At 37.0% G+C, this 27,977-nt stretch overlaps 5 protein-coding genes, 1 long non-coding RNA gene and 2 pseudogenes across 11 annotated transcripts; 2 read left to right on the forward strand and 6 right to left on the reverse strand.

The window, feature by feature from the left end:
• Positions 1–167: 167 nt before the first annotated feature.
• AT1G52000 (Mannose-binding lectin superfamily protein) lies at positions 168–3,215 on the reverse strand. 2 transcript variants are annotated; one of them, NM_104081.4, is made up of 4 exons: positions 3,160–3,215; positions 2,637–2,809; positions 1,227–2,564; positions 168–1,142 (listed from the first exon to the last, which is right to left on the reverse strand). In NM_104081.4, the coding sequence occupies exons 2-4, from the start codon at positions 2,778–2,780 to the stop codon at positions 432–434; spliced, it is 2,193 nt and encodes a 730-aa protein (NP_175612.1). In that variant the 5' UTR covers positions 2,781–2,809; positions 3,160–3,215; the 3' UTR covers positions 168–431. The 2 variants fall into 2 exon arrangements, with proteins under 2 accessions (NP_175612.1, NP_001320196.1); NM_001333521.1 differs by lacking the exon at positions 3,160–3,215 and adding an exon at positions 2,978–3,152 and having other exon boundaries at positions 237–1,142.
• A 912-nt stretch (positions 3,216–4,127) lies between these two features.
• On the forward strand, positions 4,128–6,464 carry AT1G52010 (annotated as a pseudogene; the record flags this gene model as incomplete). The annotated part of the gene is made up of 1 exon: positions 4,128–6,464.
• AT1G52020 lies at positions 6,421–12,192 on the reverse strand (annotated as a pseudogene; the record flags this gene model as incomplete). Its single annotated transcript has 1 exon — positions 6,421–12,192.
• Positions 12,193–12,950: 758 nt separating this feature from the next.
• Positions 12,951–16,168, reverse strand: MBP2 (myrosinase-binding protein 2). 3 transcript variants are annotated; one of them, NM_104084.4, is made up of 5 exons: positions 16,011–16,168; positions 15,174–15,391; positions 14,624–15,085; positions 13,526–14,533; positions 12,951–13,439 (listed from the first exon to the last, which is right to left on the reverse strand). In NM_104084.4, exons 2-5 carry the CDS (start codon positions 15,360–15,362, stop codon positions 13,170–13,172), a joined length of 1,929 nt encoding a protein of 642 aa, NP_175615.1. In that variant the 5' UTR covers positions 15,363–15,391; positions 16,011–16,168; the 3' UTR covers positions 12,951–13,169. The 3 variants fall into 3 exon arrangements, with proteins under 3 accessions (NP_175615.1, NP_001321720.1, NP_849794.1); NM_001333522.1 differs by having other exon boundaries at positions 12,962–14,533; positions 16,011–16,136; NM_179463.3 differs by having other exon boundaries at positions 13,020–13,439; positions 15,174–16,031.
• A 1,225-nt stretch (positions 16,169–17,393) lies between these two features.
• MBP1 (myrosinase-binding protein 1) lies at positions 17,394–19,871 on the reverse strand. Its single transcript, NM_104085.4, has 4 exons — positions 19,809–19,871; positions 19,449–19,676; positions 18,029–18,937; positions 17,394–17,944 (listed from the first exon to the last, which is right to left on the reverse strand). The coding sequence occupies exons 2-4, from the start codon at positions 19,656–19,658 to the stop codon at positions 17,675–17,677; spliced, it is 1,389 nt and encodes a 462-aa protein (NP_175616.1). The 5' UTR covers positions 19,659–19,676; positions 19,809–19,871; the 3' UTR covers positions 17,394–17,674.
• Positions 19,872–21,601: 1,730 nt separating this feature from the next.
• Positions 21,602–21,941, forward strand: AT1G07777. Its single transcript, NR_139309.1, has 2 exons — positions 21,602–21,681; positions 21,771–21,941. It is a non-coding gene; the product is annotated as an other RNA (long non-coding RNA).
• A 57-nt stretch (positions 21,942–21,998) lies between these two features.
• AT1G52050 (Mannose-binding lectin superfamily protein) lies at positions 21,999–23,981 on the reverse strand. The gene is made up of 4 exons (NM_104086.3): positions 23,783–23,981; positions 23,252–23,463; positions 22,607–23,032; positions 21,999–22,443 (listed from the first exon to the last, which is right to left on the reverse strand). Exons 1-4 carry the CDS (start codon positions 23,826–23,828, stop codon positions 22,186–22,188), a joined length of 942 nt encoding a protein of 313 aa, NP_175617.2. The 5' UTR covers positions 23,829–23,981; the 3' UTR covers positions 21,999–22,185.
• A 1,898-nt stretch (positions 23,982–25,879) lies between these two features.
• Positions 25,880–27,902, reverse strand: AT1G52060 (Mannose-binding lectin superfamily protein). Its single transcript, NM_104087.3, has 4 exons — positions 27,686–27,902; positions 27,190–27,404; positions 26,588–27,016; positions 25,880–26,373 (listed from the first exon to the last, which is right to left on the reverse strand). The coding sequence occupies exons 1-4, from the start codon at positions 27,729–27,731 to the stop codon at positions 26,119–26,121; spliced, it is 945 nt and encodes a 314-aa protein (NP_175618.2). The 5' UTR covers positions 27,732–27,902; the 3' UTR covers positions 25,880–26,118.
• Positions 27,903–27,977: the final 75 nt, after the last annotated feature.

The following is a 27,977-nucleotide window of genomic DNA, read 5'->3' on the forward strand; positions in this document are numbered from 1 at the left end:
TGAGATCCTAGATTTGGAAATGTTCACTAAAGAAACACGAGAATTAGTCTAACCATCCTAATGATGATATCACCGATCGGAAAGAAATTCTATAGAAGAGGAAAGACACGATTAAGCGACAATATGTAATTAAAATATCATGAAATACGGAAAAATATCAAATACTTTTTAAAAACATGTAAAAAACTTCACAAGTAAACATACATACAAAATTTGGTGTTTTAAAGGCCAAAAAATTGAAAACAAAGATCCTTTATTACTATTGACAAGTACAACACACCATCAAAGTAGAAACATCACATGATAACTTAAAATATATCTAAACATAGTAAAAGCTAAAAAGCTTAATTATTCAAACTTCGAGTGACAAATTCCTAAGCAAGAACTTAGTATACGTACGTAATCAAGAGAGAATGAAACTCAAAAACTCTCTAATTTGCTGCTGGAATGAAATAAGCACCAATAGCATAAAGAACATCGCTAGCTTTTCCATGGAAACCAGCAAGTTTTCCTCCTTTACCGTCTTTAACTTCATATTTATTCTCAGTCTCTATTCCAAAACGTGGAGAAGTTTCACCCTTAAAGGTCTTGAAGGTAAGAGCAATGACGATTTCGCTTTTATAACCGTAGACTTTGTCGACATAAACCTCCATTGATGTTATGTAATCGTCTGAATCAACCTCAAACTCCTCTGTTCCTGACAATGTCATTTTTCCATGTTCTTGTGTCTCCTTTTTACCGTCTTTTTCATAATCGAACTTGACATAAGCTACACCAGAATCACCTTGACCAACATAAACCTTTCTTACATGATCGAAAGCACCATCGTCAAATGTTTCTCCATAACTTCCTCCTTGAGCTTTAACTTTGTTGGGAGGAGGAGTCAAGGAGGAAGAAGAGGATGAGATTGGAACGAAATAAGCTCCAAGAGAATTAAGGTGTGAGTCGGCAAAACCATGGAAACCAATGATCTTCTTTTCATTAACTTGAAGTGAAAATTGTGTACCATCTCCATAATATTCATATCCAAAGTACTGAGAAGTGTGTTTGTTGGATTGAAACTGGATTCCTTGAATGATATTGGAAGAGTCGTACAACCCCTCGACGGAAACAAGATACTCGTCCGGATGGCTAATCTCAATCTGCAGAATCATGAAGATCAATAATCTTGAATTAACACTTATTCGAAAAACGTAATTGAGCCATAATAATAAAAATTTACGCACCGTTGAAGTGCCACCTCTTCCTTTGACACCGTGGAAGGGTCCTTCCTTCAACTGTCCGTTCTTGACATAATCAAATCTAATTTGCTCAATTCCTAGACCACCAACTGCAACATGTATCTTCATCACACCATCATGATCGGTTCCGTCGTCCCATTGATTTCCTCCATTGCCTCCTTGTGCTTCCAACTTTTGTGGACTAGAATTGGTGTTGGATTCACTTCCGGTGTTAGATTCTTTGCCTCCCGTGTTAGTTTTTGTGCCGTCAGCGTTACTTTCGGTACCTTCGGGGCTAGTTCCAGTGCTACCATCACTATTTCCAATGCCACTAGCACCAGGGTTAGTTTCCTTGCCACCAACGTTATTTTCAGTACCTTCGATGTTTGAATCTGTTCCTCCACCAGCACCAGGGTTAGTTCCAGTGCTACCATCATTACTTCCAATACCACTAGCACCATCGTTAGTTCCGCCGTTTCCAGAGTTAGTTTTGGAGCCACCAGCATCACTTTCCGTATCTCCAATTCCCCCGGTGCCACCAGCACCAAAGTTAGTTCCAGTGCTACCAGCATTACTTTCAATGCCACTAGCACCATTGTTAGCACCATCATTACTTTTCGAGCCACCAGCGTTACTTTCCGTATCTCCAATGTTGGAAACAGTTTCTCCGTTGCCACCAGCACTAGCACCAGGGTTAGTTCGAGCACTACCACTGCTAGATTTTGAGCCACCAGCGTTTTTTTCGGTTCCTCCGTTGCCACCAGCATTAGCACCAGGGTTAGTTCCGGCTTTACCACTGCTAGGTTTTGAGCCACCAACGTTTTTTTCGGTTTCTCCGTTGCCACCAGCACTAGCACCAGGGTTAGTTCCAGCACTACCACTGCTAGGTTTTGAGCCACCAGCATTTTTTTCGGTTTCTCCGTTGCCAACAGCACTAGCACCAGGGTTAGTTCCGGCACTACCACTACTAGGTTTTGAGCCACCAGCGTTTTTTTCGGTTTCTCTGGTGCCATCAGCACCAGGGTTAGTTCCGGCACTACCAATGCTACCAGAATCACTTCCGATGCCACTAGCACCGGGCTTAGCTCCGGTGCTACCAGGAGGAGGAGCAGGGGCAAAATGAGCGTCGATGGAGTTGAGAGCATGGCTGCTACTTCCAAGAAAACCGACAATCTGGTTATCTTTGGGTGCGGCAACAGAAAAGTAGCTACTGGTTTTATTTCCGTAAGTCCCATATGTCCTTTTGTTCGTCTTGAACGTCAACGACGTTATGACTTCTCCCGAAAACGTAGTTTTGTAGTAACCATTCACCTCCGTTATATACTCATCAGAGCTCAGTGTAAACTGGAAAAACAAAACGTTACGTGATTAACGAACAACAATGTTTACTAAAATGTGAACACTTTGTTTACTAACTCCGTCAATTTTGGTGCCAGCGGTGCCACGTGGCTGGGACTTAAGGGAGGTTCCGTCGTATTCGACCTCGATAGATCGGATGACATCATCGAACGTAAGCTGAACTCTCTTCACCTTCGTGTGTTTTCCGTCATCCCAAGACATCGTGGCCGTTGAATTCCGTTTGATATCTTCTGAAAATTATTACACAAATTCATCCAAATTAGAAGTTTATACACTTGAAAATTATAACAAAACGTAAATTCTTTTATCCTTTTTTAATTGGTTACTAATGAACATAAAAACGTCTCTCTAGGAATGTAATGGATCAAAATCATAAAAAGAGTAAACATTAATTATACAGTTATAGCTTATTATGTGTGTGCAACTGATATCAACATAGCCACAGAATTGATTTGTTCATAAATGCTTGAAAGTTTATTACATACTTAAACTTTAGTAGGGGATATCACAGAATTTGGGGATGGATAAAAATATTCAAGAAAAATCGAAATTAGATAGAGAAGAGAGAGCGAGTACGTACCTGAGTGGAGGATGATTGGAGGAGAGTAAATTGCAATAATTGAGGGTGGGTAATGGTTCCATATTTATTGCCATTTTCGGGATAAGGTTAGTTACTGTTATTTGTCACATGGCAATATTAAACATTTTTGGTTACAAAAAAAATATAGAATATGCTTCTCACCCACAAAAAAAAAAAACGTTTTGCCAAAATTTCTTAAATGGATGACAAAAGAAGGTTGAAAAAAGGGTAAATTGTAGGTCACACCCGTTGACCATGTTTTATTTCCATGGATTGTCAAAGTCAAATGTGGTTTTCATCATTTGTCTTTTCGTCTGCAAAATGACGTTTCTGCCCTTGCGCTTCTCTCTTAGTAATTGTTGAAATGTACGGTTTAGTTTAGTAGGTTTAGTTACGTACACTGTTCCGGTTCAGTTAAAGATTTTTTGTTTCACGTTGACGCGATTCGGTTCCGTTACAAGTGAGATTATTTCCATTATTCCGAAGTGACATCAACATTTAATGCCCCCAAAAAGTTTAGATGTGACTATTGTCACAATTAATGCAAAATCATCATTACATCAAATAATATTAAAAAAATTATTGATAATAATTAATAAAAAAATTGTTGAGATAAAGAAGATGAACCCAAGAACAAAGAATTATTGAGAACGGACATTGCTGCTGAAGAAGTGTTGATCTTGTTTTTGTACCAAGTTTGGAGCCAAAACAAGCATTGCTCGTGTAAGTAATGAAGTTCTTTTAAGAAGTTTTTTGTTATGTCATATTAGGATCTTGATTGTGTTCGAACTCCATTTTTTTATCAGAAAATTTGCAAAATCTATATTTGTTTGTTTAAAATAGTCAAATGATAATTGGTATTTAGGTTTATAAATGTGTAGTATCGACATTCCATTTGTTTTTTATATGTATAGTATTTTTCAGTTGCATTTAATGTGTGTCTCCTGAATTTATGATGCAGGTGGGTTATGGATATTCCCGTATTTACTATGGTCGGTGAGTGGAAATGCAAAGAAGGAGAATGGAAATTTGAACCTAAGGAAGGCATCTTTGGTCGTTGTGTACGCGTTCAGGAAACCATGACGTACACGGACTTTGTCCGTACACTCCGAGAGGCTTTCAGTTTGAAGTCCACCGAGATCAATCCCATAATTAGCTACTGGATGCTGGGAGAAATGTCAGTGCTGATAGATACTAAACACCCTCCTGTATACATTGACAGTCAGATGGGTCTCGAAACGTTTTTTTTTGGTTCGTGGTGGGTATCTTTCTCTCAACTTGTTCGTCTCTTTCAATAATACAGTGAAGGCGTTCGGGAATACTGTCTCTAGGTCTCATGGTGAAGTTTCTGAAAGTGACCGTGTGTTTGATAGTGCTACAAATGTTGATGAAAATAATGAGGATGCAGAGGAGCAAGCCGATGTTGAAGACGATACAACAGAAGAGGATGAAGTGGAGGAGGGCAACGAAGATGATGATGGGTGTGATGATTATCTTGGTGTGGATGGATCTATTGGGGGAAGTACCCTGTATCCTACCACAGACGGTAGTGAAGGTATTGGCGAAAAATACGATTACAACAAGTGGAACGATGTAATAGTAGAAGAATATGTACAAGGAAATCTTGAGGAAGACGTCAGTCTCACTCAACAGACTGCTCAACATCCAGGGGAATTCAGTCGTTTATTGGAAACGTGTACGTACACGGGTGTTAGTGTACCTGGCGGAGATACAGGGGAATTCAGTCGTCTCTTGGAAACGTGTACGTACACTGGTCTTAATGTACCTGACAAAGAAACAATTTCTCCATTGGGTTACGGTACACGCTGCGAAGGGCAAAGGGATTCCAATCTTATTTGTATAGACGAAGTCACCGGGGATGAAGTGATCGACGGTATTGGAGCTTCCTCAACTGGGACACTGAATGATAATGGTGTAGTTACCGCAGCTGAGGCTTACCAAGTGTATAATGAATTTCCTAAGTTACATGGTGGCGAGTTGGCGAATCTCGGTAACGATGCTGCTCCTGTGTTCGATGACTTACTCAATTTTTGAGCTGATGAGACACAGGTTGAAATCAGCACCACAGGCGAAACTTTGTTTGTTGGAAGTGTTTTTAAGAATAGAAAAGTCTTGCAACAAACAATGTCTCTTCAAGCGATAAAGCAATGCTTTTGCTTCAAGCAACCTCAGTCATGTCCTAAAACATTGAAGATGGTGTGCGTTGATGAGACTTGTCCATGGCAATTGACTGCTCGCGTCGTGAAGGATTCAGAAAGTTTCAAAATCACTTCGTATGCTACGACACATACGTGTAACATCGACTCTCGGAAGAACTACAATAAACATGCTAATTATAAGTTCCTCGGGGAAGTTGTGAGGAGCAGATACAGTTCTACGCAGGGTGGGCCGCGAGCTGTCGATTTACCACAGCTGCTCCTAAATGATCTGAATGTGCGGATTTCATATTCTACCGCTTGGAGAGCAAAAGAGGTTGCAGTGGAAAATGTAAGGGGGGATGAGATAGCAAATTACAGGTTTTTGCCGACCTATCTGTATCTTCTCCAATTAGCTAATCCGGGTACAATAACACACCTACACTATACACCAGAAGATGATGGTAAACAGCGCTTCAAGTATGTCTTTGTCTCTCTTGGCGCTTCTATCAAAGGTCTGATATATATGAGGAAGGTAGTTGTGGTAGATGGAACGCAGCTAGTCGGACCTTACAAAGGATGTCTCCTTATTGTATGTGCCCAAGATGGGAACTTCCAAATATTCCCAATAGCTTTTGGTGTTGTTGATGGTGAGACCGATGCTTCTTGGGCATGGTTTTTTGAAAAGTTAGCTGAGATTGTTCAAGACAGTGACGATTTATTGATTGTCTCGGACAGACATTCATCTATATACAAAGGCCTAAGTGTTGTTTACCCGAGAGCGCATCATGGAGCATGTGCTGTTCACCTTGAGCGAAACCTCTCCACCTATTATGGTAAGTTTGGTGTGTCTGCTTTATTTTTCAGCGCTGCCAAAGCTTATAGGGTCAGGGATTTCGAGAAATATTTTGAACTGTTAAGGGAAAAGAGTGCTAAATGCGAAAAATACCTAGAGGACATAGGATTTGAGCATTGGACAAGAGCTCACTGTAGAGGAGAACGCTACAATATCATGTCTGGCAACAACTCTGAGTCCATGAATCATGTGTTAACAAAAGCAAAAAATTATCCGATTGTTTACATGATCGAGTTCATTCGGGATGTCCTAATGCGATGGTTCGCATCGAGGAGGAAGAAAGATGCTAGGTGAAGAGCTGTAGAAACAAGCCGCCCATATAATCATACCCAGCATATAGAATACAATGGCGCATGCAAGTGTTGCATTTGCTCGTACTAGAGCATGACGCTGTAAGAGCCTGATGGCTCCATTGATGTTTCGATCATTCGTTAGAACACGAATACCTTCGTAATACACGGCCGTGGGATTATTAGCTGCAAAACACCGTAAGAAAAATGGTCGATGTCGGCCTTCATCAGCGGATCCGGAGGGATTGTGGCCCCCTCCAGCTTGGAAGTCATCGGGCGAGTTACACAAGGTGAGAATATTGGCATCTTTGAGGACATCCGGACGGTAGACAATGTCTCTTCCACGGGTGCCGGATCGTACCAGTGGACCAAGGTTGGACCAGCATTGGTCAGCCAGGTTCTTAGCTATCTTCGAGAGTAAATCGTCGAGAAGAGTCGGGTTAACCATGTTTGATATGAGATAGTCAGAGATCGTCAGTAATTTCTTCACTTTAATAACCACTACTGTGAATTTGGTTGGGGCAATTACGGTTGAAATGAATGTCATACTTGTGTTGGTAAGCGTTGGCTGTCAAATCAATTTATCACTTGAGTTATGTTATAAAGTTAATATACAGTGTACGAGACATATCGATATGTACGTACACATTTACATTATGTAATTAGAAGTGAACGATGTGTACGACAATATGATAGAGGACACTAAATTAACTTCTGACAATCTCCAAATTAAATGTAGTTGCAATCATATATCTAAGATAGGTTTGTTCATAATAATTGGTTGCAAAGAACAAGAATATTGTTCTTGGACGATTAAAGCAAGTGCACAGTACCGGCCTCCCGCTTGTCGTGCTCGTAGATGTCAACCGAGTATTTCTGACGGTAGAAGACCATATCTACTTCTCGAATGGTTATCAATTCCGAAAAAGGGTGTCCAAACGCAAGCAACTCCAAGAACTTCATCGTGTATGGCCCGCAATCTCCTGTAGTTGGGTTTTGAGCAACGGTAGGACAACGCACATACTCAAAAGGTTCAACTGAGTACGGAGAAATCATTACATCCTAGCACATCGCTCTGACTAAGTACGACATCATTTCGCAAATAGGAGTCATTCTCGCCTTCACAGCCGACTCACGCGTGTGCGATATTAAAGCGTCATACACAGTTATTAGCCGTTCATTAAGGTTGATTCCCAAAGCAACCCAATGTTCACTCTTCCAGTTCATCGGAGCATACACAACATCGACATCCTTCAGCCACTTCATATTGGGTTCACGGTTTATGTGAACTCCATTAGCAATGTCGGACAGTAATTTACCCCATTTGAACCCGTTCTTATTGATACACTTCTTGAAGTCGCCCACCCGCTTGGTAAGTAGATGCGTCAGCATCATGTCCAATACAATACATCTGTTTGCTATCATCTGTTCCCCGTTCTTGTGCCACATCAACATTGCCATCATTTCTAAATGCTGAAATGTTCAAAAAATATATCAGTGTACGTACACTTCCACGAAAAATTTAATCATCTATGTACAATTTATAACAAGGAATGTACGTATATAAATGCAACATACCGAACTTTCGACCCATTCACCAGGTGTTAGAAGGTTCGCAAAAAACTCGTTGGGCACTTTGCGAAACCCGAAAAGAGTGTGAATCCTGTAAATCCAGAAAAATATTTGATAACAACCTTAAGACTTGGAAAAATGATGATTGAGATATTAAAATAATCCATTTTAATATAATGTACTTACACAGAGGGTCCTTTAATGATATTGCTGAATTCCTCTACTTTTGAAAGGTCAACCATGTCCAAGGGGTTGTATGAGACATTTCCAGCCCTGATAACAACCTCTATCTGTTGAGTTGGTACATCGGGCACCAAGACTGTTTTTGCCTTAAAACCATGAGGATGGGCATCATCCTGTTCATAGACAAGTTGCTTCTTCACTTTTTTTGGGACCTTTGGAGACGTTTTTTTTTCTTCTTTTGCTTCGACAGCAGCAGCATTGTCTGATTCATCCTGTTAACAAATATGATTGTCAACAACAGTTTCATACGTTTTTCTATGTTTAAAATAGGTACATACATTATTTTTAGGAATATCGGTCTTGTCTGCTTCATCTGACCCTGGGTTAGGATCCTCAGTTCCTACAGACCCCTCAACAATACCGTGCTCTTCCATGACTACCTGTGCAAGTTAACGTACACAAGTCTATATAATGTACACATATAATCCTATGTATGCTATTTCGAAAATAGGAATTGAAACACACAAATTGTTACCTCCACATCAGTAGCTGCAGCCAAATCACCAACGGCTTTAGTATCCAACTCCCGTATGACCTGCATAATATAAATTTTATACATTTGAACAGTAAATAGTACATTTTATTTGTTGCAAGAATTAGCTTACATTGTTAACTACTTGAAATGGTGACGGGGGATCACTGTGGGTCTTCTCAGGTATTTCAACTTCCATCCCTGTCACTAATTTGGATTCTCCTGCCGCCTCAACCTGTAGAATTTATCATCGGAAAGAAACTTTTTAGTAATGTATGAAACAATATATATGTACACAGAATATAGTGACAAAAATGTACGTACACTTGTGCCAGGTACGTGAGCTGTATCTCCATCAGAAGGCTCATAAGTGTCTTCTGACTCGCTGCCATTAGCTTCAGTCGATGCACTGGCATCTCTTGCTTCCCTGAAACAAAAATAATTTGCAAAGTCTTATGGGCGTACACATATGGAACAAGTGACTAACACATACCTGTGCAGATGTTGAAGGTAAACCTGATGGATTGTCTACCATCTCTATGTCAGCATCAGCTATTTCATCGCCCCCTGTATGGGTACCAACTAAGCCAGGTTCAGCAACATCCTTTGGTCCATTATCCTGAAACATAGGCTACCATAGAGTTAAGCGTTAGATAAGTGGAGAAATTAATGTAATATATATGCATATAGTCATGAAAATCTGTATATAACGATTACCAGAAGATCTACCTCTGAAACTCTTGCAGACACATTAGATGGAACTTCTTCCATCTCGGTGTCAACAGTAGCTTCTTCCACAGGCCTCTCTTTCTGTGTAACATAGACAGTCCCAGACATTGAACCTAAGAAGACAGTCCCAGACATTGAACCTAAGAAGACAGTCTTACCAACAACAACATTTCCTCTATCCTGAAACATAGTTTAACTAACTTCTTAAGCGAATATGTACGTACACCATTTAAACAGATTGTTAAGAGTATTACTAGACGACATACCAGATGGGATTGTGTGGATCCAGCATAAGGAACTATTAAAAATCCAGTGTCTAATATCTCTTCTTCAGCGGCCGAAGAATCCAATCCATCATTTGCAGTAAAATCACTTTCATTATTAGCGTCATACTGTATCGAAACAGACAGTACAATTATACATATGGATTATAAAATATTTAGCAATGTACGTACATGACTTACCTGTTCATCAACGAATCCTTGCATATCTTCCTTATTGGAATCAGGTAGCTCAGTAGTGTCAACAGCAAAAGAAACATTTTTCTTCGGCTTTGAAGGTTTTCTTCTTCCGCCGACAGCAGTGGTATGTACTCCAGGGACATCCAAATCTTCCTCTTTCGAATTACAGCCAACAGAAAGTGCAGGAGTGTCCACATCATGAGAAACACGAGTCAGCCTTGAAGACTTTCTCGTTCCAGTGCTTCCTTTTGTAGACATCCTTCTCGATGGCTTCTTCGCAGTAACCGGTGCCCTTATCCATAGAAGTAGGTGGTTCCCGCGAATCATGGGAAGGTATGGTTTGTTCTGGCCTTTTGCCTTTTGGATCAAGGGCAGCACGTATCTGGTCACGGACAAAGTCTTTCATATCTTCATGCATTTGATACATTTGGTCTTCCAGCTCCTTGAAAGACCTCCTCATTTCAACAATAAACCTCTCAGGCACAGGCTCTCCAAAACAATCCTCAGCATTCTCTTCTTTATCACAGTCCATTTCAGATTTCTGTTTTTTCATAGTAGGTTCTTTAGGGCTCGGGCCCGGTGCATTTCGTTTCCTCTTAACATCTACAATAGACCAGTTGCTGCTATTAATTGGTTTTCTTCTGGATGCAATACCAAAAAAATTTGTAAACAACCTTTATACTTATACTTACCTGTCTCTTCTAGTTATGGTGGGCGCAACTGCTTTGGTACTCTAGCATAGCCTCCAACCCATTCATCCTCCTGCCACTGGTGCCCATCTATCAACAGTGCCTCAATGTAATCAACCCTTGGATCATCAACTTCATCATCCCATGAAAGAGATGGAGGACAAACATTATCAGCTGGTTTCACAATATAGTTGACCTCAACCTACACAAATAAGTATGTTAACCATAGATAATGTACATTTACTTATTATGTACGTACATACACAATTTAACACACCTCATCAGCAGTCTCACACTCCAAAATGCGAGATGTCCGGATTGCTCGCAGAGAGGCAAGACGATGGATAGACCTCTCAGCAAATGTCCTGTTAGGTACATCATCAGGTCCTAGCTTAGCAATTGATGGGATTGTTTCGAAAGTTAAAAGCTGGAGAGCTAATGGGAAGCCATGGAGTGCATAAGACCCTACAAGTAAACCCCTTATTAGTTGTTGAGCATCGTAAGGAGTTTGGAAATTTGCTATCCTCCCCAAAGTACGGGTAAAGGACACCCTTCCCCATGGGTATTTGCAGAAGAACTCCAGGTTCTTAGTCATCTCGACAGTCTTCGAAGTAGGCCTGTTGGGGTTACTGTGGGCCGCTACCACACCGTCAACCAAAATAATAAGAGATAGTGCCAGTTGCTTCCACCCCTCCATGCTTTCCTCCTCCTGCAGCCAGCTCACCAAATCAGCAATTGTTGGAACCGTGTTCCCAAACCTCTCATCAAACAGAGTCTTCCAAACACTCTCACACTCAGGTTTCACACTGATAACATCATCAACGTCTTTCTTCTTGAGATACTTCCCACATTCCAGCCTAGTTAGGATACTAAATTCTCTTAATCCAAATCTGATTGGATGACCGCCGAATACAATCCACATCTCATTCACCTTCTTTGTCACTAACTGACGGCATATTAGTCCAAGGACAAGCTTAGCATTGAAAGATGCCTTGTTTTTGGGTATTTTAAAAAGTTCCCCAAATGGAGAATCGAGAAGAAACTGCATCTCTGGTTTCCCCTTTAGTACATTTGCTATGTCAGAAATGTACTCCGGTTTAGAGTACGCGTTCATCTTCGTCTCGGAAGGATACCGGTCTAGAGCAAAGAGTCTTGGTGGTAACTCTTCAACTGTAAGATCTTCAGTCGGAGCAACACTTGGACTACCTGCAATTAAAAGTCATATACTGTTAAGCAAACCGAAGTAGTGTATGTACACAGACATTTTCCAGATTATAACTCAAAATCATATTTTTGGCGGAAACAGAGATTTCCAATTCTACTTCTCAATTTTTCGTCCTAAAGATATGCTAAATTCCGACAAATTCTAACCCTTTAATCAAATAAGCTTTACAATTCTGATACACCCAAAGACAACAAACGGTAAATTAGAGATTCTAACCCAGTTCCTCCGTTGCCTTTGTCGCAGAGCGTTTTCTCTGCGGGGAAACTCTTAATACCCGCTTCTCCTTCCCTGGACCATGCTGCTTCCTCGGGACTTCGTCGTTAGCTTTATTCCCAGCCATAGCTAAAGATGCTATCTCGCCGGAGGTTCAAATTTCGCCGGAATAAACAGTAACTTTCTCTTGGCTTCGCCGGGAAAAACAGTAACTTTCACTTCCCCGGATGTGGGAGTTCAGTGGCTCAATTCAACTACCCAACAATTCAAAGTTATGTCGAATTTTGAAGCAATGGATACTGAATTTCGTTTCGCTTTCTGATTCTCTCTCAAATCTCTCCGTTACTCTCTTCTCTTCTTCGTTTTTTCGGGTTTCTTCGTTTCAGTTTTTTTTTTTGTCTTTTTCAAAACTGAACCGCATCAACTAAACCGAAACCAACTGCTGTAGGGTTTGGTTTACGTCGTCAACTTAACCGATACGAACTGCTGCACAGTTTGGTTTGTGCCATTATTAAGTTTTCCCAGAGTAATTTGGTCCGAAATTGAATGAAAAGACAAAACGTGAAAACCAGTTCTCACTTTGACAAACGGTGAAAGCAAATCTTTTTTCGTCCACTTCTGTGAAAATTTCTTTTGAAAAAATTGAGAAAGAAACAACAATTTTTTGTGGACCATTTTTGCTGCAAAAAAAAAAGAGTGGAACTCATGGAAGGAGTTCACACAACACCGGTTTTTTTTTTTCTTCTGGATATTGATAGGTTTGGTATGTATGGCGTCGCAACAAATAACTTGTGATAGACCCACGCTTGTTCAAAGAGGTTTGGAGTTGTCAATGCAAACAAAATGATTTGCAATATTTCATTGAAATTTTAGAAATATTGTTTTTGAAAAATGAGTTATTTTTTAATTTTTATTTTCATATGCGAAAATTTAACAAAAATCTAAAAAGAGATTGACAAGAAAAATCCTTTATTAGTGATCAAATACCATGAAGGCATAACATCACATGATCGCATAAAGCATTGACACTAAAACAGTGAAACACACACAAATCCATAACCATGGTCCATGGACCTTATTTAACGGAATCATCAGAGAAAGAAACTAGAAAACACATCTGTAATTGGTGAAAATGGGCACGGCATGGACTCCGATCTGATGAACCAAATCACCAGCTTTGCCATGGAACCCAACGATCTTGTAACCGTCCTCGTTAAGCTCGAAATGTTCCCCAGCAGTCATTCCAAACGGCTGAGACGTTCTCTTGTTAGTCTTGAACGTTAGACTCGTCACCACTTCAGCTTCAACTCCGAAAATTTTGTCATAGTAACCTTCTACCGAAGTGATGTACTCACTTGGATAATCAAGCTCAAACTACAAAAGAAAAGAAGAGGAGGAACATTAGGTCAAGAAATCAAATTTTGGGTGAAACTAGAAACAGACTGGAGAGAAGAAAGAACCGTTTCAGTTCCAAGTAATGTTTGCTTCCCATGACGATCACCGAGGATTGCTTGAGAGCCTTTGTTGTACTCAAACGTAACGAAAGCTACACCATCGTTTCCTTGACCTACAAGTATCTTTCTAACACCATCAAAAACACCATCATCCCAAGAAGCTCCTCCATTTCCACCTCTTGCTTGTAGTTTCTTAGATGTAGAAGGAGTCGATGGCGTAGTTGAATTTGTTGTTGGAGCGAAATAAGCGCCAAGAGCATAAAGAACATCACTAGCTTTCCCATGGAATCCCACAAGTTTTCCTCCTTTACCGTCTTTAAGTTCCAATTTCTTCTCAGTCTCCATTCCAAAAGGTTGTGAGGTTATTCCCTTAAAGGTCTTGAAGACAAGAGAAGTGACGATTTCACTCTTAAAACCAAAGACATTGTCGACAGAAACTTCAATTGATGTGATGTAATCATCAGACTCAACCTCAAACTCCTCTGTTCCTAACACTGTCATTTTTCCATGCTCCCGTGTCTCTCTTTTCCCATCTTTTCTGTATTCGAACTTCACATAAGCTACACCAGAATCACCTTGACCAATATAAACCTTTCTTACATGATCGAAAGCACCATCGTCAAATATTGTTCCACCATTTCCTCCTAGAGCTTCCACTTTGTTAGGAGGAGCTGGAGCTGGAGCGGGCGTGGGTGCGGGAGCTGGAACGGGCGCAGAAGCGGGAGCGGGCGAGGGAGCTGGAGCTGGAGCGGGCGCGGGCGCGGGCGCGGGAGCTGGAGTGGGAGCAGGAAGAGGGGCAAAATGTGCACCAAGAGCATCAATAGCTTCACCGGATCGACCACAAAACCCAACAAGTTTAAAACTTGTTTCTTCGAACACAAATTTACTACCGACCACATTCCCAAAAACAGGGGAGGTTCTTCCTTTTGATGTCGTAAACTTCAGCGACGAAAGGTAACCATCGATTGTTCCCTCGACCGATGTAATATGTTCATTAGGATAATCCACTACAAACTACAACCAAATTCAAAAATTTATCCAGTCAAAAGAGACCAATAAAATCTTAGTAAACAAGAAACAACACAAATATTTCTATGAAGATACCTCTTGTGGAGCTTCTTGTCTCTTCCCATGAGCATGTGGTACCATTCTTTCTCCTTTCGCATACTCAAACCTGACATAACTCACAAACTTACCATTTCGCCCAACAAGCACTTTTCTAACACCATCAAAAGCACCATCGTCCCAAGCACTCCCTCCATTCCCACCTTGCGGTTTAAAGTGCTTAAGAGAAGAGTTCACAGCAAAGAAGTGAGGTCCAATGGCATCAAGAGCTTCACCAGAACGTCCATGGAAACCAAGAAGCTTTCCTCCATATTTGGACTCGAGCATGAATTCTTTCCCAGCTGGATTCCCTAGTAATGTCGTGTGACCAAGGATTGGAGAGGTTCTTCCATAAGAGGTTTTGAAGAGTAATGACTTGATCAACGCTGATCCGTAACCGAAAACAGTGTCGTAGCTTCCACCAACGGCTGTGATATATTCATTCGGATAATCCACTGAAAACTGCATTTCATTTTCCATTAAAAACAAAAATTTTACGAGTTTCATAAGAACCAAGTGAATAATAACAAAGTCATGGTTTATTCATTACCTCTTTTAGCTGCCCGCGATTAGTCCCGTGTTCACGAATTTCGAATTTTCCGTCCTTTTCGTATTCAACCTTGATATAAGTTACATTGTTGAAGTCTTTTCCAACAATTACTTTCTTCACACCATCAAAAACACCATCGTCGAATGCTCCACCCTTGTTACCACCCATCGCTCCCACCTTTTCAGACATTATTTCTATCTTTTAACTTCAGAAAATACCTGAAAGATGGAAACGTTTTCATAGAAACACACTAAGAAACAAAGAACCGAATGGTCTCCTCATATGAAAAACAGAATAAGAGGAAGCAACACAAACTATGTTTTTTTTTTACTTATCACAACTGTGAAGCAAAAAACGTTATAACCCTAGATAATTAATTACTTTTTTTGTTGAATATTATTTCTCAGGTTCCATGATTCAGGAAATACTTTTTCAGATCTTTGTCTTCTTTTGAGTCTTTGACATAATTATTATTTTTACATACTTAACAAGAGGAAATCATTAGAAAAAATTTCTGGATTTTGACAAATTCATGGTTTACACTATCATTACTTTAATTTGCCTCTGCAATTTCCTAACAAACTAATCAGTTTTGACGTTATAAAGAGAAAAAGAAGCCTAGCTTAAAGCTATTGTTAAGAAGGAAGAAATACAAAATTGGAAAGAAAAAAGAAAATAATATAATAATTTGTTTATAAGTTCTTTGAAATCTAGAAGTAGTCACTAGTTAGAGAAGAAACACAAAACATAAAATATTCAAAATACGTTTTTTCGCTGATTAATACTCAAGAAAACTCGAGTAAAACAAAAAAAGAAGTGAGACTGAGACATAGTAACCTGAGTAAAGAGGGTACGATGAGGAATGAGAGAGTAACTTGCGAGTTTGTGGATAGTGATAGCAAGGAATAGTAAAAAAATTCTTATATAATGTGAAAGTGAAAACCTCACTTAGACAAAGTCTTTATATTCTTTGTGACAATGAGAGGAGTTATAAATTCTTGAAAAGGAAACGGTTACATTCCTTTTTAAACGTGAGAGAAATGCTTCCCACATGGTCCAACTAACAAATATAAAGCCAATAAACCATACATTTGTTATACCAACCAAAAAGTAACAAAAATCAATAGGCACCTATTTTTTTTAATATCCATCAAAAAAATTTATGCATCGCATATTTTTGGAAATTTGCAATATAACTAAACCAGTCTATTAAAACCTATATTTCTTGGGGTGAATTTCTGTCTATCAATCTGGTTGCGACACGTCGATAAATCTCGACGAAATTGTTCTATAAGCAAGACAGCAAAAGCTTCGGGTCCCTAGAAAAAGGATTATTACATGGTCAGACTCTATAGCGCCCATAGTGAGTGAGCTTCACGGCCACTGTTCAAGCCAAGAAGTATATGATACCAATATATTAAACACGGCCAGTATATGTTCGACTAAGAAATCATCAATCAAAGTCAAACGGACGGCACAAGGTAACCCGATCACCGGCCTCATGGGTCATGGCCATCAAAAGCGTGTGATACTGGATTTTATGGCCCGTACAACTAGAAAGATCTTACCCAAGACATTAAGCCAGAACATAGTGGCCCTGGTTTTAATGGGTTACAAGCAAGAAAAAAAGAAAAAATTAAAATCAAGTGATATGAAGGAAGAAGGGTTCGAACATTTAACCCTTTGACGCTTCAAGTAAGTGAATGTCTAATTTCGCTGATGATGCTTTTGGTGTGTAATTTTTTTAAAATATTAACCAACAACATTTAACATTTTCAGCATATATTTTCTGTTACTTATTTTATGAATAAACTTTTGCAGCAAATAAAACATTTTTCCCATTAGGCGTTTGAAATTTAAGAACATATTTTATGAAAAACTAAAAATATAAATACTTTAAAAATATGGCTTTTTCTTTGCAGTTTTTTTTTTGACATCTTTTTTTTTGACATCAATTTTTGCAGTTTTTTAGATGTAAAACATACACAAAAACTAACCAAGATCTAAAAAGAAATTGAAAAGAAACGTCCTCTATGAAAAATCAACAAGTGACAAGACAAGACACCAGCAAGGCAGAACAATAGAAAATTACATGTTCGCATAAATCATTGACACTAAAACATCCCCACACAGGATAATAGAATGTAAGAAGCAGATTTACACGTTGTTTCTTTCGAAAAAAATTACCAGTTAACAAATGATCAAAAATGTTATTTCTTTTTTTGTTGTGATTTTTAGTATTGGTTATCGTTCAAAGTATTCGTCGCAAGAAATTAAAACTGCACAAGTTCCATCAGTGGCTCTTCCAAGTTATGATAGAAAGACCAAAAAAGAGATAAAAAAGAAACATCCTTTATTAAAATCGACAAGTGATGATAAGACACATGAATGCAGAACATTACATGTTCGCATAGAAGCATTGACGCTAAAACACACACCCTAATCCATAAGCATGCATGGTCCATGGACCTTATTTTACGGAATCATCAGAAGAAAAAAACCTAAATAGCAACTCTGTAATTGGTGAAAATGGGCACGATATGGACTCCGATCTGATGAACCAAATCACCCGCTTTTCCATGGAACCCAACGACCTTGTAACCGTCTTCTTTAAGCTCGAAATGTTCCCCAGCAGTCATTCCAAACGGCTGAGACGTTCTCTTGTTAGTCTTGAACATTAGACTCGTCACCACTTCAGCTTCAACACCGAAAATTTTATCATAGTAACCTTCCACTGAAGTGATGTACTCACTTGGATAATCAAGCTCAAACTACAAAAGACAAAAAGAGGAACATTAGATCAAGAAATATTTTTTTTTGGAGAAACTAGAAACAGACTAGAGAGAAGAAAGAACCGTTTCAGTTCCAAGTAATGTTTTCTTCCCATGACCATCACCGAGGATTGCTTGAGAGCCTTTGTTGTACTCAAACGTGACAAAAGCTACACCATCGTTTCCTTGACCAACAAGTATCTTTCTAACACCATCAAAAACACCATCATCCCAAGAAGCTCCTCCATTACCACCTCTTGCTTGTAGCTTCTTGGTAGTAGATGGAGTAGTCGAAGTTGTCGATGGAGCGAAATAGGCACCAAGAGCATAAAGAACATCACTAGCTTTCCCATGGAATCCGGCAAGTTTTCCTCCGTTACCATCTTTAAGTTCGAATTTCTTCTCAGTCACCATTCCAAAAGGCGGTGAGGTTGTACCCTTACTAGTCTTGAACACAAGAGCAGTGACGATTTCGCTGTTATAACCAAAGACTTTGTCGACAGAAACTTCAATTGATGTGATGTAATCATCTGAATCAACCTCAAACTCCTCTGTTCCTAACAATGTCATTTTCCCATGGTCTCTTGTTTCTCTTTTCCCATCTTTCTCATATTCGAATTTGACATAAGCTACACCGGACTCACCTTGACCAACATAAACCTTTCTTACATGATCAAAAACACCATCGTCGAATGTTTCTCCACCATTTCCTCCTTGAGCTTCCACTTTGTTGGGAGTAGTAGTCAAGGAGGAAGAGATGGGTGCAAAATACGCCCCAACAGAATTGAGATGAGAATCAGCAAACCCATGAAAGCTAATGATCTTGTTGTCATTAACTTGAAGTGAAAATTGTGTACCATCTCCCAAAAATTCATATCCAAAGTACTGGGAAGTGTGTTTGTTGGATTTAAACTGAATTCCTTGAATGATATTGGTAGAGTCGTACCAACCCTCCATGGAAATAAGATACTCGGCTGGATGGCTAATCTCAATCTGTCAAAATAGAAAAAAAATGTCAATAGTTTATTAAGGATGGACAACCGGTTTGTTTTAGGTTTCATTGAAACAGAAACAAAAACAATGCTTTCGGTTTGGAATAAGTTCAGGGTAAAAACTGAAAAATAGAGTTAATGATTATAGGGGAAAATGCCAAAAACAATACTAAAATCTTTTAAAAACCAGCAAAAAAATATACTGAGATTCCACATTAAAAAATTGAATACCCAACGTTTAAAAAATAAAATCAAAGTTATATCTTAAACTAGCGGTTAAGTGTGTTAGAGATAGACGATTAAGACGGTTACGAATCTCACTAATTATCAGCTTTCATTATAGTGGATCTATTTCTAGTGAAACCATATTTCACTAATATGGCTTTGGTTTCGATTAAACTATAGATTCGGTTCTTTCAGTTAAACATATATTTTTACTACTCTTAGCTAGAATACACATTAACTTGGTATAGTAGCATTAAAGAGAGAGAAAGAAAAAAAAGACAACATACCGTAGAAATAGTACTTCTACCCTTCACACCATGAAAAGATCCTTCCTTTGGTTGTCCGTTCTTTACATAATCGAATCTGATTTGTTCAATTCCAAGACCACCAGCTGCTACGTATATCTTCGTCACACCATCGTGTTCGGCTCCATCATCCCATTCTTTGCCTTCTTTTCCTCCTTGTGCTTCTAATTTTTGGGGTCCTCCGGTCGACATCTTTCAGAGTTTTTTCTTCTGAAATTATAAAAGCTATTACTTTTTACTACTAGTATACTCCTGTAAATGCATTTTTTTGATATGATATATTGAATGCATAATACTAAAGAAAACTCGAAAACCAGAAAAAGAAGAGAGACAAAGAGTAACCTGATCAGTACAGCGAGGATGAGAGTTACTTGCGAGGTTGTGGATTGCGGAGGCGAATGGTGTGATATTTATTAGAGTATTTATAATAAATGACTATAGATTTGAAAAGAATGTACAAACTAACCTTGAGTTACAGTATCTTGTCGGAAACATGCTGGAGAACACGTGTAATTACGTAAATGTCCTTTGTAACATGTTATTTTCCGAAATACATGCGATAACATAATATCCTCTTTTTATTTTGTTATTTTCTCTTATTACATAGTATTTATAAAAAACACATGGTATTTTTTGGAAAAAACATTCTATTCAGTTTAATATCTCTTTTTATCATGATATTTTGTAGTAATACACGTTTTTTTATTAAGATCACACGTGATTTCCTTAAAAATATATTCTTATTTTTTAGTAATATATGGTTTTTATTAAAATCACATGTAATTTTTTTTTTTTAAAGATTCTGTTCATGTAAAAGAATTTCATAATAATATTTTTTCTTAAAAATTCATAACGTTTTTTGAAATAACATGTTTTTAAACTAAATATAACATGTGAAATTTTAATGTTACATGCTATTTTGAAAAATTACACAGATGTGTTTCGTTTACTGTTCATCTTACAACAAATGAAGGGTAGCTTTGTTATTTCTTTTCTTCCGACAACGTAGGTCCATGGTTATTTTGTAACAAAAAACTTTCTCTCTGCTAGTTTCTTAATTTATATGTTTTATTTGGTTATCTACTAATATTACCCTATTTATTAAGCTATTTTTCGGGATAAGTTTTTTTTTTCTTTATTTTGTTATGTTTTTGGAGATAAATTTACGTTAATGTTATTATAACTTATTTGTCAAAAACATTATCTCGCGTTTACAATTTGTTCTCATATAAGTTTTAATGTTTTGTTTTGAATATTTTTATAAACAGTTTGTCATTGTGACAATGATAGGGGTTGTAACGATCGAAAACGGTTACATTTGTAGTAAAATGCTTTCCACGTTGTGAAAAAAAGAAGAGAAAAGGCCAAGCAACCAATGAATTTGTTACACCAAACAAAATATGACAAAAATCTATGTGCACCTAACGATAATATGCCATCAAACTTTCTGTATGACTGACTATATAAGTCTATATTTTTCTTAATAAAAGTAAATCTCAATTATTTTAATTTTATCAATATTTTAGTTATTGTCAAATGGATCAATTAGATAGATACCAAATTGTTAGATCAAATAAGATAATTAATTTTACAGAAAATGTTTAGATAAATATAGAAATTTTATTATTAGTTAAAAGTAAGACTTCTCAATTGGAGTGTTATCTAGAGTAAACATTGTGTTATTATATAGTTTAAAATTATGTCATTAAGAAATAAACTACCTTTTTCATACAAATAAACAAATTCATTTTAATATACATAATTCCATATATGATCATATCATTATTTTGATATATCAACAGCTACAGTTAACAATTACTATATATAGTACTAACCATCGCAGTGGCTACACAAGAAAAAGCTATAACTTTAAAATAAAAATAAAAAGGGAAAAATTTGCTAGCTACACGAAATATAAGAGAATGCATGATCACATATGTCAACTATACTATTATATAGTCACCTACATGAAGTAGATGTATTTCACGGTTACATGTCTAAACCATAAAGCGGCCATTATGCGCCTATTCACATGTATTTTCTTGAAACGATTAGAATTTTGTAAAGACGTACGGCTCTAGGAGACTGGGAACAATAGTAGAAATTCTTGACGCGATTAACCTCTGGATGATTTTCTCCCCTAATGTGATGAAGTTGCTCTAAAAATGGCAATTCGGCTCCTATGACGATTGTTCCGTCGAAGATTCCAACTTGGTGAGGCAAGATCCTTTCATATTTGGTCACGAGGGAGCCATCGTGTGGTGAGTGGTTTTGGTAGTGTTTGTTCTCTGGTGTGAGTAGGGTGGCTACTTCTTCAGGCAAAGTTCTCGGAGAGCAACTCAGGGCTTTGGAGCTCCGGTGGCTCGGTCTTTTTCGAGTAGAGACTCGTTAGATCTTAGCCAAGTTCCATCGAATGCGGACACCACTAATCACATAAGGCGCAATAATTTATTATCTCCCTTGACCTAATTTTAGTTTGGTTTGTCTGTGGGAAAAGTTTTTAATAAAGATTTATTTTCACTCTTATCATAGAAAATTGTAAAATTGAAGTTTTATTATAAAATATAGATCGAAAATATTTTAAATGACATATTGAAATTAGTTTTGGATAAAGTTTTATTTCGTTACATAGATGTTCATAGTTGACAACATCGGAATCGATAAGTATTTTAAAGTAGTAAAAGATACGTGAAGCCATGCATGAACAAACTTCTGTAGCTTAGGAAGATATCATTGGAGAGAAATATACTCCAATAGCATCAAAAGAACCACCATCTCTTCCATGGAACCCACTGATAACATTACCTTTAGTCTCCAACACAAATTTGGTACCAATGACCAATCCAAATGTCTGAGAGATTCTCCCTTTTGACGTTTTGAAAGTCAATGACGTAAGAACCAAATAGTTACCCTCACTGATATGGTCGTATGTACCCTCCACAGATGTCATATATTCATTCGGAAAGTCCACAGCAAACTGCAATAAATACACAATTAGTGTATTTGATATTTCATACCCCAAAAAAAAACTTAAAAGCTTAGTATATTTATTTCATATACCATTCGAAATAGAAACATTTATTTATAAAAACCTCGTTCAGTTTATTGTATATACCGACCAAGGGCTATAGAGAATTTACCTCCTGCGTTTCTCCATTCTTCATCCCGTGATAACGTGTCACCACTTGGCCATCTTGGTCATAGTCAATGTTCATACTCCTTATATGAGTTTCAGTAAAAGTAACATACACCTTTCTTACACCGTCGAAATTAGGACCATCATCCCAATATTCGCCTCCGGTTATGCCACCCTGGAGTTCTGATTTGGTAGGAGCAGTCTTTACATATGCACCAAGAGATCGGAGGCTACGCCAAGCAGATCCATGGAAGCCAACGATGACTTTTCCATCGACTCCAAGTGAAAACTTAGTACCCTTTTGATATCCAATAAATTCTGAAGTCTTGAGGTTGGTTTTGAATTGGAGTGCTTGCATCACACCGGTCTTCCAGTCGTAGTAACCCTCAACAGATACAATTTGTTCATACTGGAGATGGTCAATCTCAAACTGCAAACCAAATATGGCAAATTACGAGAAGATGTAAGTATTTGATTTATTACATATATAATCATAATAATAATGAAGTTTTGGTTGTAAACTAAAATCTAATTTTGGCTAGATTTTTTTTTTTTTTTTTTTAAAGTGTATAATACCTTTTGAAAAAAAACTCTCCACCCATTACTTAGCTTTATATTTACCAAAATGAATATATGAATTGAAACATACCGTCTGTGTGAAACCGTCGGCTGAAACACCATGGACTGATCCATTAAACGATTGTCCATCCTTGACATAGTCGAATTTGATGTACTGAATGCCTTCATGATCACCTCGTATGTAAACCTTTGCTACATTATCATTCGCACCGTCATCCCACCGTTTCCCTCCCTTCCCACCAATTGCTTCGATCTTTTGGGCCATTGCAACCCCATTTGAATCTTTAAACATATAATTGATTTAGGTTATATTTTGTTTTATTATTTCATAGTCGTTAGTATTATTTTATGTTGGGACTATGAATATTCAAAAGAAAACAACTGTTTTTTTAATCCAATCATCAACTTTGTTCTAAACAGAAGGAAGTATCGTTTTAAGTTCTTTGGAAATTTTATATCAAAGCCGAATTTGAGGTCATGATAAAAAAGCAGAAATTTCAATTAACAGAAAATTATTAATTTGGAGCTTTATAGGGAATTCTAGCTGTTCTCTTTCATCTAAAAACATTAATGGTCTAAGAGACATAGCGAGCTTAATTACCTATAATGGCAGATGAGAGAAAGATAAAAAGATAGATGATGAACATGATCGATAATTATGCTGTTAGTGTTTGATGAATCCATAAGTTGAGGATGAAGATGCTTATTTATAGACACAGTTTGGCTCTTTCACATTTGCATATTAGTGTATGTATAAAAATCTGACTAGTGGCCATTAGGCATTTTAAAATAATGTTCCTCAATTATCAAATTTTTATCTTCTTGAAGGTATTTATAGTGTTTTAACAAAACCTTCAGAAACAATCTTTGATTAAAAATCCTTTAACCAATTGAATTAAAAACTTTAGGATATTTGAACAATGTGAACTGAGATTGACCTAAAACCATTATAAGAAACAAAACAAAACTTTATGTGACTATGAAGTATTATACTTTGATTTATTTTGAACTTTATCATTGACCAGTCAACTAGAAATATCAAATAGTAATTTAGATTTCTTCTTTCTTAATTTAATTAATACCTACTCGAGTTTTAATTTAAATATTGAAATAGTGAAATTGTTATTTATTTTTTTAAAGTACTTTATTTTCATTTTATTTTCAGTAGACTAAATACATTTTTATCGTGATTTCAGATTTCGAGATGAAGAAACTTAGATCATCATTTTGTTATCACATGAAGTTGATTGTATTGGAGTGTTGCGTTAGATTGTTTTGCTGACCTGGATTAGTTAAGATGAGCTAGCATGAGTTTGCATGTTGGAGAAGATTTAATTCTATACTTCCCTTTCTGTCTTCTTACTCTTATTCGACTCTGTGGTCGAGAAGATTCATTGTTATGCATTTGTGTTGTTTCATATAATTACCCAAAAACATCTAAGTTTTAGACTTCTTAGTGTTCATTATAGTGTCATTCAACATCTTCAAAATACTTGCAGATGGAAATAAAAATTATAACGATTTTAATAGAGTGGCTTAACAATCCCAAAAAAAACAATTTTCTTAAGCCACACAATTACGGTAATCTTGTCACTGCGTCTTCTCACATCCCCAAAAGTCCAAAACGTATATCTGAATCAATGCCTAATTATGAAAGATATAATTCAAACCTACTTGCATTTAATTAATCTGATTCAATATCAGATCGATCTGATTAATAAATAAGGACCATGTAATCTGGTCAATAGGAAATAGGTTCACATCTCTTTGCTTTAATTATAGATCTCAAAATGTTGATATCTTAAGCCTAAATGCTTGGAGCATGAAGTATGCCCAAATCAGTTCATCAGATACACATGTGACATGTATATGACTATATCTCTTAACAAAAAGTCTCACACCAAAACCGCAAAACGTATTATTTGAATCGAATCATGATTACGAAATATATATATACTGAAAACCTACTTGTATTTGATTAATTCAATCTCAGATCGTGTGTTAAAGAATACGAAAGACCATGAATTTTGACTTTGGACTATTAGATAATTGGTTACTTACTTTTCCCGCGTTCTTCATGTGTTTAATTGTAAGATTGAAGTTCTTAGCTCAAATGTTGATATTTAAACGGTTTAGTTCTTTCTCGTTTTCTTTTATTTCTGGCAATTTAAACTGTAGGGCGATTTTTAATACTCAGTGTTAGAAACAATTTTTTAGTTTTAGTTAGAGATGATACGTTCACACTTTTACCTTAAAGAGTATAAATATATTGGTAAAGCTCATTTGGTTAAATTCAAAACTAACTGGCACTAAATAAATTGGTTAATGTCTTTTATATATTCGTTTAGACTCACTTTTTTTTGTAAGAATATCTTAGACTCACTTGTATATGTTAATATTAGTTGTGCCCTTGTTAGCGTGGAACCAAGGCTAGTTAACGTTGTTCCAGTTATAGGACTGGCATTAATACCCCAACGGTTACTCCATTTCAATTAAATGGAGATATGATGAACGTTAAAGTTAATTAATGTATAATTTAATCAATTATTTTACATCAAATGGGAAATACTTTTGATGTCACAATTTGTTTAAATTTTTGATTTTCTCATTTTTACTCATTGAGTTTTAGCTTGATATATAAACATTTACGCACAAAAACAGAATAATCTTAGAGATGATTTTGTTTTTTAACACTTTATCCAATGTTATAAAATATTTTATATAATACCGAAATAGAGACCCTTATTTTATTACATAGATTTGCAAACTCGAAATACAATGTGAAATTAAAGAAGATGAGGAACATCATATAGTAAATATTTATTAATAGATGTGAGCATTATAAAACAACATGATAAAATTGGTGAAGTTGTTGGTAAGTTTTTCAGTGGAACCATATACGTTTAGTAGCCTTCATAGCTTAATATTACGAAGAAATCATATCGGAGAGAAATAAACCCCAATAGCATCGAAAGCACCACCATTTCTCCCATAGAATCCGACAATTGCATTACCTTGGCTCTCCAGCACAAATTTGGTACCAGACACAACCCCATATGTGGGAGATATTCTACCTTTCGATGTTTTGAAACTCAAGGACGTAATGACCAAAACGTAATGATCGGGGAATAGGATTGAGTCGTACGTACCCTCCACTGATATCAAAAATTCATTTGGATAGTCTATCGCAAACTGCAATGAAGAAAAATAATGTTAGTAAACCTACATTGATTTTTTTTATTTTTTTTACAATTAAAAATGAATTTTCACGTAAAATCAGAGCCTAATAAGTCTACATGGTTGTGATATATAAACGTAAGTTTTGGCTTATTAATTAAATATAAGCAATTCAAGTATGTGTCCGGACTAAGAATGTTTTAAGTTAAGAGTTATAAGAACTTAGGACCTCCTCTGTCTCTCCCTCCTTGTTCCCGTGGGAACTTGTCACAACTTGTCCGTCTTTTTCGTAGTCGATGTTGATACTCCTTATACAAGTGTTCATGTAAGTAACATACACCTTTCTTACGCCATCATAATTAGGACCATCATCCCAGTAGTCGCCGCCCCAACCACCTACGAGTTCTGACTTAGTAGGAGGAACTTTTGTTAAATACGCTCCAATGGAATTTAGGGCTTTCCCCGCGGATCCATGGAAGCCATTGATCATCTTTCCGTTTACCCCACCAAGTGAAAACTTTGTATTACTCTTTGGGTATCCAATCACTTCAGAGGTCTTCCGGTTGGTTTTGAATTCAAGTGCTTGCATCACACCGGATTTGTCAAAGTAACCGTCAACAGATACAATATGTTCACCGTTTTGATAGTCAATCTCGAACTGCCAACAAAAATGGTTGATACGTTAATAGGATTTTCGTAGACAACAAGCTAAATATGTGACATGTGGATCCAAAACATCAACAGAATTCACCTTTGAATTTCACTCGCCACTACAATTAAAACGATGTATTAAAGATTCTATATATAATAATATTTATTTTTAAAGCATACCATTTGTGTGAAACCACTACCCGAAACACCATGGATTGATCCCTCTACAGACTGTCCATCTTTGACATAATCAAATTTGATGTATTGTATGCCTTCAAGACCACCTCGTATATAAACTTTTGCTACATTATCATGGCCGGCTCCATCATCCCATTCCTTGCCCCCTTTCCCACCCTTAGCCTCCAACTTTTGGGCCATTGCAAACCCATTTGAATCTTTATACATAAAAATTGAATACTATTATTGTGTTATATAATCTTCTTGTCATTATTAATTTTACTGAGAACATTAACTTTCTAGCCAAGCATCAATGTGTTAAAGAAAATGGAAGAAAGAAAGTTGTAATTATCCAACTAACGTTTGGAGCCACATATACACAATTATGTACATAATTTAGATTAAAATATAGGGGAAAAGTGTACTTTATGTTCTCTCTAGCAAATATCTGAAACATGAATGGTGTGAATGAAAACGGTGCATAAGGAAGCTTAGTTACCTATAATGGCTGAGGAGAGAAAGAGAAATATATAGATGAAAATCATGATCGATGTGCTATGGTGATTGATGAAGAAGCTGAAATCGAAATGCTTATTTATACACCAAGTTTTAGCTCTTTCACAAATGCATATTACTAGTATATTTAACTAGTGGCCTCTAAGGCAATAGATTAATGTTTCTCAGTTCTCAAGTTTCATCATTTTAAGTAGTTTGTTATATATACTAATACTATTTCTTAAAGAAAGTTCACTGAACCAATAGACTCGTAAACGTAATCTTAATGAAAGAAC

This window comes from Arabidopsis thaliana, assembly GCF_000001735.4.
Source record: "Arabidopsis thaliana chromosome 1 sequence".
NCBI lineage: Eukaryota > Viridiplantae > Streptophyta > Magnoliopsida > Brassicales > Brassicaceae > Arabidopsis > Arabidopsis thaliana.